The 12,048-nt window shown below is 38.4% G+C and overlaps 2 protein-coding genes across 3 annotated transcripts in view; one reads left to right on the forward strand and one right to left on the reverse strand.

Annotated features, from left to right (window-relative positions):
* pear1 (platelet endothelial aggregation receptor 1) overlaps positions 1-837 on the forward strand; it is a 66,408-nt gene extending 65,571 nt beyond the window's left edge. For both annotated transcript variants that reach the window (XM_042490593.1, XM_042490594.1), the window contains one exon: positions 33-837. In XM_042490593.1, coding sequence (XP_042346527.1) covers positions 33-172 — 140 coding nt within the window. In that variant the 3' untranslated portion in view covers positions 173-837. The remainder of the gene's footprint in view (positions 1-32) is intronic.
* A 2,571-nt stretch (positions 838-3,408) lies between these two features.
* The window catches only part of lmna (lamin A), a 50,228-nt gene continuing 41,588 nt past the window's right edge, over positions 3,409-12,048 (reverse strand). The window contains 7 exon segments of the mRNA XM_042489159.1: positions 3,409-5,698; positions 7,904-8,071; positions 8,682-8,741; positions 9,567-9,638; positions 9,641-9,688; positions 10,142-10,249; positions 11,292-11,649. Of these exon segments, the coding sequence (XP_042345093.1) occupies positions 5,663-5,698; positions 7,904-8,071; positions 8,682-8,741; positions 9,567-9,638; positions 9,641-9,688; positions 10,142-10,249; positions 11,292-11,649 (850 nt within the window). The 3' untranslated portion in view covers positions 3,409-5,662.

The raw sequence follows: 12,048 nt of genomic DNA on the forward strand, positions 1-12,048 counted from the left end.
TTTATCTCAGTGTGTTGTTTTTCCCCTCACAGAGCGTCAGAGTTCCCTCGGTCACGCTCCACACGAGGACCCACAGAGCCACTACGACCTCCCAGTGAACAGCCACATCCCGGGGCACTATGACCTGCCGCCTGTCCGCAGACCCCCCTCCCCCAGGGGATCACCTCAGTGACAGCCACAGCAGCGGAGCAAGTTTCTCTCCTCCTCCTCCTCACTTTGAGGATGATTTCACACACAAAAAAAGAGCAAATTTTCACGCTCGTGTTTGATAATCAGAGCTGCAGACCACCCACAGACCAGCGTCTAAACATTTGTCCCACTGAGGAACTGCGGTTTACTGTGGATGCCCCCCCCTGCCAGCTCAACACTGCCCCTCTGTGGGCTACAGTGGTACCTGCTTCACCATGACAGACTTGTCATCCAGACTGGGGAGCCAGCAGGCTGCGGGGAGGAGGGCTGGACTGTGGCGACGCCAGCGGGCCTTTAGCTGCATCCACCTCCCGTGGGAAAAAGACTTCAGTGTTTGAACTCATCTAAACATGCTGTTATTGAAGTTTTCCAAACTTTTTGCCAGCTACCGTTAAGCTGGTGTGCGTGCTCAAAGGGCCCCTTTAATTATAGTTCAAATCTTCATAATGAAAAATGACGAGTTAAGACATTATTTGTTTTTATGGTGTTTTTTTTTTTTGTTAAATCCTTGGAGCAAATTGGCTTGATTTCTTTCAAAAACACGAGAAGGCGATGAGCTTAACAAGATATGGGCAAAAAATAAGGAAGAAATTAGTAAAAAAGTTTCACAAAATGACCTACAATTAAGAAAAAAAAGGGAAAAAAGCAAATAAAAATGAGCAGTGAGCAACTTAACAAGATGTAGATGCAGTTATAGAAAATGACCTGAAAATAATAAATAAAAGTCTATTAATAATAATAATAAAATGACCTTAAAGTCCTATAAATAGTAATGTTATTATAAGAATAATAAACAGTTTTCTGGACATTTTTCCAAGTTTTTTATAATATTTACTAATACCCTCCCCTGCAATTTTTAGGTAATTTCCATGTCACCTTTTACTTTTTCTTTTTTTTTTCAAGTTGTTGACATTTCTTGTTGCTCATTAAGAAATTTAACCAATTTTGTCAGGTTTCAGAGGTTAAAAGCACATGAAAATTGTCTGAACTCAGCACAAGAAAACTGATGCTGATCGAGATGTTAAAGGGATAATTTTAGGTATATTAAATTCCAAAATGAAACCTTTTTTTTAAAGGCAGCTTTGGACTCATCACAGCTGGACTTTTCATAACTACAAACCTTGTCAGCCTCAAAAAAAGGACAGTGAAACCACCTTTTCAAAGATGACTTCCGATACATACGAGTTTGTTTTGCACAGCAAATAATCCTGCCAGTCTTTGGTGTGAGACGCATCAATTAAAAATGTTGTTCTTATTGATATTTGGGTTTTTAGGAATCTGGAAAAGTCCAGTTTCTCACTAAAGTTGCAAAGATTTGTTACCAAGATGAACATTATTTTTTTGTAATGATTCATATCACTGTCTTCTCCAAACGTGGCATTTAGAGACACAATGATACATGTGTCTCCTGTTTGTTTAAACAAGTGTGGTTCATTTATCGCTGCTGTCAGATGGACACTTTGTAAATATAGAAATGAATATATTGTCAGCTTCACAGAAATGTTTAAAGAACAGCCCTATTTTAAGATGTTTTATATTGTTTGTGACCAAAAAACCCCCCATACATTTATCACTAAGAAATACCAAAAGCTCAGCCTAAACTCAGTTTATCTTCTGAAAACAGAAACCATCATCTAACGGGGAATTAAAAGCCAAATGAAAGCAGCATTATGAATGTCAATGCCGGGATCTACCGTAACTTTTGTCTTTGCGTCATATTAAAATGGGCCGGTTCACCCAAAACACCAAAAAAGGTCTTTAAAATCTCTTTTTAAAGAGTATGCTGACTCAGCACAGGGCCGGAGCACGGGGGTGGCTAATGGGGCTTCAGCCCTGAATGTCTTTTAGGTTTTTAAATTACTTTCAACTTTGTGTCATTTCACCTCAGTCTCTCTGACTGGACCTGAAAATCAACAGAGCAAACTTTCTATTACTGGGGAAATATCGCCATCTATGGAGAATATGGATATGAAGTTACGCTAAGATGTTTTTCGGGCACGGGTCATTATCTTGTGAGGATCACGGTTTGTTACCTTTGCTTATTGCAGTGGTTAAGCAACGCTATATGAGCAAATAATTATGATAAACAACATTCATCTTTTACTTAGTGAGCAGGTTTGTTACGGTTAGGGCTAGCTAACCAGCTTATGGACTTTTGGTGTATGAACATTTTTAATAATGCTCCCACATTGGCGCTGTTGTTAGAAAACGCTTTGAAAAAGACGCTGCACGCAGCATTTTACGCTCTCTCCTCATCTGGAACAATTGAAAAGAGACGTCAGCACTCAGAAACAAACAAACACTTCATGAACACAGGCCCTAAACATTCATTTTATGAACTTTACTCCAGCATAGTACGACAAAAAGAGGTTTCAATATCAGCAATGCTGGTTACGCTTAATTCCCACTTCAAAGTAGTAACAGAAGGAGAATATGTTTATTCTCATTTAAGTTGGCAGGAAAGAAAACGAGTCAACTTTTTTTAATTTCTAGGTGGACGCATATGCTCTCTCCTCATTGAGAACAAAAAACGATATGTGATCACCCTAAAACATTAATTTTGTGAACTTCACTCCAGCATAGTATAACAAAATAGGTTTCAAGATTAGCAGTGCTTTTTACACTAAATTCCTACTTTTAAATAGTATTGATAGTAGACGTTTTTTCTGTCTCGTTTTAGGTGGCAGTCATCCTCAACATTTAACATTTGTTTTATTGCAGTTTCAGAATGATAAAGACAGAAGACAATAACATAAAAAATAGGATGCAGCCTATTAAGGATGATTTTTTAAAAAAAATCATTCTCAACCATCATGTTTTTCCAAAATTATGTACAGATTATTAGGCACATATAGCTGCCGTAAACGGGAAAAAATCATACACCTGGCCCCCCCTCGGTTTGGGCTGAGCCCTGAATGTTTACATCTTGTTACGCCCCTGATAAAGTCTTGTGTTGCTTGTAAATGATTTTTAGAAATGTTTCGTGTTTTATATCTGATGCATTGGTCTGTCTATTAATAGAAACTTTGTGTACCAGAAAGAATGTACATTGTGCTTTACATGCGTTAGATCTGAGTAGAGCTTCAGCTTATTTTTTTCCACATACGGACATATATTTTTGAATGTAACCATGGGAACATGTGTATATAATGTAAATAAAAAATGACTGCACTTTTCCTCAGTGGTTTTGAGTGACAGAGAAATAACTACAACAGTCAATGACTGGAAAAAAAAGAATTTTACTCAGCATTATTTTAGAAAAGGAAAAAAACAAACAAACATTCATTACATCGACTGAATGGCTTTTCCATAATGTTAACAGCGTCTTTATGATGGACACAAATCCTACTTCAAGCAAATTACGACTTTGGCATTAAATGCTTGCACCAAGAAATCCCTTTCAGTAACATTTTAAATCCTCGATTCCTTCAAAGGGATTCACGAGGCCTCGACGAGGACTTTAACAGGGAGGGTTCGGGATTTTTACAAAGGCCTCTCGAGACTTTTGTCACATAAAAGGCACATCTGTGAATCTGATTTTGTTAGTGTCTTTGTTCACCATCATCTTGAACTAACATTGCATATAAATGTTAAAGAGCAGCCGTTTCTTGAGAAAACAAACAAGAAGTTTCTTTCTGGTTTATAATCTGTTGGACAGGCCTCTGAAAAAAAACCCCAAACACACCCTTTAAATCATCTGTTCTGAGTGGGATGATTTGGTTAATAGTTGCATACACTTCACAATTACATTCAGTAATCATGTCTCTTATATGAGATAAATACTTTGCCTTTGTTTATTATAAATCTGTCGTCTTTGACGCTGGTTGTTTCATTCATTAATGATTGTCTTTTTAAGGCACTTTGGGGAACATCATGTCAAAATCAGACCAAAAAAAAAAGAATCTAACATGGCACAAACACCATCTTTTGAGTACAATACAGAGAAAAATATCAAAAACAGCTATCAAGTATTTTCCATAAATGCTTTGATATGCTTTTCACTGGATTATAAATGACTTAAGCTGCCAAACTACAGTACAAATCTACCTGCTGTGCATATTTGGCGAGGCCCTCGATAAAAGCAGTGCATAAAGCCAAAGTCACAAAGTATAGAAACCCCAACAATCCTGCTCAGATCCCAAAATCACGCCTGGGGATTTGCAAAGCCAGTAAGCTTAAGAGGAAAGAAGGAGGGAAAAAAAAGCCCTTATGACCAGTTTTATAGGAGCAACACACACCAGAGGACGGCTGACAGTCACAAGACTGTGATCGCAGGCACGCGCCCAACAAATCGCAATTGTTTTCTGTCCTCTAAAGGCACATTTGTTTTTTGTTTAAATCAGAAAAAAAGCATGTTAAAATGTTTCCAAAAAACTACTGTTGCACTCTGTAAATAGCAGCAACAGCTCTCTATCAGAATAATCTTCATCTGGTTGAATAAACAGAAAAATCCTACAAATATATACTGTTTTTTTGGCACCAAGAAACAAAATATAGTACCTACTCCTTAGACTTCCTATTTTCATTATGACAAAACATCTTTGGAGTTACTTAATAACATTTAAATCAAACTGAAATAAACATTTATAACCGGGTACATTTGACTTTTCCAGCAAGCAATAATTCCTTTTTTCTCCACATATAAACACAACCAAATACATCTCTCCTGGGTTAAGCTGTGAAATACAGAAAAAAATCATGTCAAATAATAATTTTCTCTCTGTGTGCACCACAGCAGCCCAGATCTAAATCATAGAAAATGTACTACGACTACAGCTTAAGGTAAATTACAACCTGCTGATCACCCTGAGCTTACAGTACTTTGGCTTTCTTTGGAGACTTTTCCAACATTAAACAAAACCTCCTTTTCATGTATTTTTCATAAAAAGATACCACAATACTGCCCTGAAAACAAAGAAAAATAAATTTTCAAATGTAAACATCACCTTCGATAAAGATTTGATCAATTAGACGGGCGACAAACATGATTAACAAACACTGTGGGATTCATTTTCCTGTCGTCTGTGAAGACGCTTCCTCCTGGCAGGGTTCACTAGCTGTGCGTGTTGAGTGTTGACAGCTTGGCCATTAAATGTGAAACCCCGGCTCAGATCGAAGCACAAGCACTGGTCAATGGAGCTCTGTGTGTGTGTGTGCGTGCGTGCGTGCGTGCGTGTGTGTGTGTGTGTGTGTTTGAGAAAGTGTGCAAGAAGAGCAGGACAAGCATTTAGCACAGCACACATGCAATAACATACCTGGAATACACAAACTCAAAAGCTGAATATGAAAAAAATCCTGTGCCCTTTGCCCAAAAAAACCTCAAAGCAATTCTAACCTGCAGATTAATCTGAATACAAAAACAAATAAGACCATATATAAAAAAATAAAGACAAACAACCCAACGGTAGAAAATATTCATTCTGCTTTATGGGCCGTAGGAGGTGGTGGGTTCAGGTGAGGTGCTGTCTGCTTTTTACATGATGGAGCAGTTTTCCGGCTTGATGCGACCCTGAGGGAGGAAGTGACAGCGTTAAATGTGCAGAAAATAGGAAAGGTGAAAGGACAAAAAAAGTTATCTTAAAGGGATGGTTACTTTTTTTTGAAGTGTGGGTTTCTGAGGTGCTTATCCATAATCAGTGTATTACACACAGTCGATGGCGGTCGGGCCGCTACAGTAGTGAAGGAATGTATGACTGTTGACAGGAAGTCAGCAGCAAACGTATTTTAGCAACTTAGAAAAAAAGCCCACCTAAAACTAGAATTACCGCCTCACAGCTGTATGCCTCTGTGAACCAGTCAAGTTGCATTTTACATCCATGTCTGTCTAGACTTATATGCAGCCATGACGTCAACGTAAGAACTTACCAAACGTTTGCTTAATCATAACATTTAAAATGTGAGGATTTGCTTTTCTTTCTTTTTTTAATTTTATTTTAATCAGGGAGGTCATACATAGTCCAGGATTCACTTCACATATAAATATAATACATAACGATACAAACATCGCTCAGATAAATGTACCAATCCGTGTTTCAACGCAGCTTTTCTTCCATCTATCGCTCTCTCTTTCATTTTACTTTAAAGAAAGAAAGAAACCGTGAACAAAAGATTTCACACATTTTTCTGTTTATCTGTGTTTTCAAAACCATAAAAGTTACGAATTCCTTCACATATATTACGCCTCAGATCAGCTGTTCAAGTCAGACTTCCAGCTCTACGGTTGAAAGACCGTCTGAAGTGGTGAAATTGTTCTCAATATTACGTCCATTTGGATTGATATTCTTTTTTACGTGGCTAAAATACTTTTTGCTGCAGCAGTACATCGCCCAAAATACCCATTTAAAGATCTACGAGTAGGGAAGAAAATAGATCAGCTGTTCTATTTAGTTTTTTATGGAATAACTTTTATTGCCTGTAAAATACACAAACAACAGAAAAGTGAAGTGCCTGATTATGTTAATCATCAAAGTCTTGTTTTTTCTTAAAAATTCTGATCATAAAGCTTTTTGGGATACAGGTGTTTGTTTGATTTAGTTTTTTTAACAGTAATCTGGGTAAATCAGTTAATTAAAGAATAGTTTGTGTGCTTTGTGTTACAGATCTGTAATTTTTAACTAATGTAGTTTAAATCTCCTGAGAAGTCTCATGAAAATAATGATGCAATTTTGTACCAAATAAACAGAAAAACAAAACAGTGTTCAGCTGGCACACTTCCAATTCATTAATTCTCATTAATTGCTGGTGCAGCTAACACAGTGCACAGCGGGTCGTCTGAACACATACAGACGGAGAAAGAAGTTTCCCGTATTAAATGATGACAATTGCTGCTAATTTCTTTGGTTTTGAATGAAACGGTTCTTTCAAGGAAATTTCAGGAGATTTCCTTGAAAAATCATTTGGAGATCACAGACCTGGAAAATGAGTTGTTAATATTAAGGTCAGACTGATCAGAGGTCTTTAATTTCAGAATAACAGATTATTGTTTAATATCACTTAAAATGTATCTGTCTTCTGTACATATTTTGCGATGTTTGTTCTCCTTGTATTAAAAAATAAAATCAGTTGATGGGGGACAGAAAATGTTCACCGTCCCGCCGTCTGCACTTTCAACTAAACAAACAATTGTCATCGTTTGTCACAATTTGATGTTTTCAGTAACTCAGATGCTTTGCACACTTCAGCACATATATTCCTACAAATAGACATAAAAGACGTGTCATTCTAAATCAAATGTCCTATAACTGTGAGCTGAAAAGTTTCTCTGTGAGTTTTTACTCTACGGAGAAAGAGGAAGTAGTATTGTCACAGTACAATACCATAAAAATAGATATTGGATACTATTTTTGATACCACTCGGAAAAATTTGCTCCGAGGTCATACAATTTTAAGTTTTCTTTAAAGGATAAAAAAAGGCTATAACATGACTTTTCTTTTCTGTAGGAAAGCACAGCTGGTTCTGGTGTATAAATACTGTAGAGAATTTTATTATAACCAAATATTTAGAATAATATGTATCCATTAATTGGAAATATTAGAGTTGTTGGATGAGTCGGTCACACAAGATTTGTACTTTTAACTGCGGAGACCTTACACTAAAACTAAGTTTCAAATCTTTCAATATTTTAGTAATATTTTATCCTAAAATATAACACAGCTGTCCTGCTGTACGCGGTATAATTACCGCTCATGTCCTAAAGCAATAACTGTACCGTACCTGTCTGGGCTCGTTGGTCCCCATGAGGAAGGAATGTCCCACGAGGCCTTCAAGACCTCCGCTGCCGCAAGCACCTGAGCGGTCCGACGGCTGCCCGCAGGAGTCGCAGATCACCGTGCGGCTCCGCAGGTTGTACTCGTTGTCTACACCGCTCGTGCTGTGAGCTCCCTGCAGGGGGCGACACACGGCAGGGTGAGTTACCTACGCTGCTGCTCAATTTGGAGATGCTGCATGATTTACCTGAAAGGAAAACTCCCTCTGCAAAATGACTATTCATACATCAAAAACTCACAACAAATTCATGAAGAAAACTTTGTTTTTCTTGCATGCCTCCATGGTGAACACAGAGGCCAAAAAAGGGGAAAATTCTTCACGAATTAAAGCAAAATAAGACCGTTCATAGACGCTCTCAGTGTGTCACTACACCCTGAAGAATTCGCGAGCCGATATGCATTGGTGTGTTTTTATGTTTCTAGTCCCATGAATTAAAGGCCTTTTCAAACCATCCTGAGAACCTGGACCTGGATCTTTTATACCACTTTTTTTAAATCAGATTAGCTACTGAGCGCCATGTTTCTATTAAGTTTAGCTGCTGTTAAATGTGATACTCAGTGACTTCAGGTCATGAAGAACTTCTTCTTCTCTTGGATTCTTTGTTCAGAGCAGAAGCGTGTCAGAAAAGTTTTCTTGATAAATTCAACATAACGATCATGGAAAATTTAATATAGAAATTGTCATTTTGCAGGTGACGTATATCCTTTACAGAAGCGATACTAACCATGTCATCATCTTCTTCTTCAGTGAACAGGGTGCGTGTCACTTTCCTCATGGCCATCTCCTGATGGGGAATGTAGTAACAAAATTTATTTTGGTAATTATTACAACTTACAAAAATAAGTATAGAATAAATAAACATTACGTCATTGCTTTCATAGCACTGAAAACAGAAAGAAAAAACAAACACAACACAAAAACAAATCAAAAAACAGGAGCGAAAAGGTGTGGGTTGAAGCCTTAGATTCAAGATTTAAGATTTAAGATTAAAGAAGGTTTGCTGTCTTTCCAAAACATGATGTTCATGAGAGGGAACGAAACTAAGCACTGAGGTCCCCGTAAAACAGCAGCAAAATAGCACACTAATCTAAAAACCAGCAGAAATAACAAATAAATAAATACAATGAAATAAAATGACACTTTATGATTAAGCAAAGATAAAACAATACAAATTAAACACTGCAAATGAGCATTTCTAAATAGTATATAAGTATATAAAGTATAAATACTGAAGTATTATTGCACATAAAGGAGTCTGTGTGGCTGTTACTGCACATGAAAGAGTCTCTACTCTCACCTAGCCTACTTACACTAATTATTATCATTATTATTAATATTTGTCAGCTCCCTTTAAATGTATACAGTGCAATAAAAGAAAGGAACAGAAATTAAGTATATATATATATATATATATATATATATATATACACATTATATAGTACTAATTTCTACCCCCCACACCAATAAATAAAATAAAATAAAAACCCCAATTTTATGTACACTCTATATATTTGTTAATCATCTTTTATTAAATAAATGATGAATTAACTAAGCTCGGCTTATATTTCTGTTCCTCTTTAACAGCAAACAAATTCAGGTGAAGTCTGACCTCTCCGTTGGCGCTGATGAGGGAGGTCTGCAGGAGGTCGCCGGTGCCCCAGGAGTTCTGGTTCTTCCACACACCAGGTCAGTGGGGGGATTGTGGGTTCCACCTCCACCTGCAGCCCAGATCTGTAAAAGTCAGAGTTTGGAAGAGATTGTTAACTTAGCTAATCAATCTTAAACTGCTTCTGACCTGCAGGAAAAAAGGATTTAAGTTCTGTGGAGTTTTCTCGTTAAAAAACCTGCTGCATTCAGTGTTTCACGAGGCCTGCTGAATTCATTCCTTCCACATAAAACATTTTTTTTGGAAGTTTTCTGAAAAATTATAACCATGTTTGCTTGCTTGCAGTCCACACTGATATTTTTTTGGCACGTTACTGGCAGCTCTCGGTCATGAAAAAGAACCAAGATGTTGGCGAGAATGTGTGTTACGTCGCCTGCATTCACATAATACAAACAAAATAATCGAAATATTGCTCCTGAGCACTAATGGTGGTCACAAAAACGATTGCCTTTATTTGTGGGAAATTAACAATGTGAAGATGAACAAAGAGACAAATCTAGAAACTCGGTGTAACTTACGGTGACGGTTCCTCCGGCCTTCAGAATGAACTTGTGGGGAAACTTGTAGACGATGGGGCTGGCATTGCCGACTTGTCTCTTCACCTGCCAGCTGCCCAGAGATTGATCCTGCGTGAGAAAAATAGGAAGAGAGAGATGGAAGATGGGACAGAAAATGTATAAAAAACAAACCGAAATTTGCCTCGGTAAAAAGGTGTGAGCTGAAGCTACAGATAGTTACACCTGTCCCTCTAAAAATACACAAAAGTAACACAAAAATGCTACTTTTGATCACACATTGGTTAATAAAATTATTATTAAAATGACACTGAAGGCATAGCTCAAATTTTTTGGAGTGGGCTTGTATGCTCCCTTTGCATAGTCAGCGTGTTACGTACAGTAGATGTCGGTCGGCACGCCCCCAGTTTGGCAGGAGTTTGACATGGATTATTTACATATTACATATTTTACCTACCAGAAAAAGTCCCACCTAAAAGCATCAATATCAGTGTAAGTGTACGCTATATTGAGAGTTTTCTCTTTACCTTTCCATCAGACATCCTGTTCTGAAGGGGAAGCCGTTAACAGCTTCAGTTCCTCCTTTATGCTCACATCAAAGCCACCAGACTCTATTGACAAAAACAGTAATTTTAGCTCACTGAAATACAGGAGCTGCTGGTCTGTCGCTGCCTCCATCAGTTAGTTTGTTTGTGTTACTGAGTGACTTTGGTGAATCTGACCTGACCCTTTTAAACACCAAAGTTACACAATAATACAAATAAAATACCTTTTTGAGGCAGCGGGAGACGAGCAGCTCCTGCGTTCAGTGACGTTAAATCACTGACTTTTTCAATGGAGTCTGGCTCTGAAGAGAACGATATAATGGCTCATTTTTTCAGCTGGACATAACTGTCTGACAGTAAAGTAAAGCAGTGAAAATACTCTCAATATAGCGTTCACTTTAACTGATGGATTTTTTTAGGTGGCTTAAATAAGTTTTGTTGCTGACCCATCCATAGCAGCACAGAGCTCAGCTGCTGAGCTTATTCTCCGTCTGTCTCTCCAAACTGGGAGCGTGCCGCGTACCTCATAAACCCACTTTAAATAATCCAAACTATCCCTTTTAACCCGGTTAGAAGCGTTTGAAAAGCCACCTAACAGACCCGCTAACCTCGTCAGCCTTGTTGCTGAGGCGGATGAACTTGCCCTCCAGGTCAATCTCATCCACGGTGATGCGGCCGCTGGCTGAGGCGTGCTGACTAATGCGAGTCTTGGTCACAGTGGCCCCTGCGATGCTGGAGGTCTCGCTGTCATTGTCATTGAGGCGACGCTTCTTGGCTGTGCCCGAGGAGTTGCGGCTGCTGGAGGCCGTGGCGATGCCAGCGGCGACGCCGCCCAAGCCGGAGGAATGAGCCGCACGGCTGTGGCTCGAGCCGGAGGACTGACCCGCGCGGCTGGTCTGGCTGTGGCCCGAGCCGGAAGCCCGTTCCAGGATGACCTTGACCTGAGCGCCGGGTGACAGACGCAGCCTGAGGAGAGAGGGACGATTTCGACTGTAGATTTAGATCAAACACGTACAGTCTCTGCAGCTGCTCCAGAACCAGAACTGTTCTCGGAAAAACTCTCTCTGCCGTTTCTGCAGCAGGCTCATAGAAAAATCTGCATCACAACATTTTCACTTAACTTTAAAGCGTCTTTCAGTAGCTAGAAAAGTGCTACATGAATCCCTTCTATTATTTCTATTATTATCGACAGACAGACTCTTTCTGTTATTTTGTTTGGATTTTTGTGCTTAAAGTTTTAGTGTGTAGGATTTATTTGCATCTAGCAGTGAGGTTGAAGATCCACAACCCACTTAAAACTCATACATACTTAATACATATATCTTCAGATATTTATGTATGTATGTATATATATATATGTATATA

The sequence above is a fragment of the Plectropomus leopardus genome, chromosome 7 (genome assembly GCF_008729295.1).
Source record: "Plectropomus leopardus isolate mb chromosome 7, YSFRI_Pleo_2.0, whole genome shotgun sequence".
Classification (NCBI taxonomy): Eukaryota; Metazoa; Chordata; class Actinopteri; order Perciformes; family Serranidae; genus Plectropomus; species Plectropomus leopardus.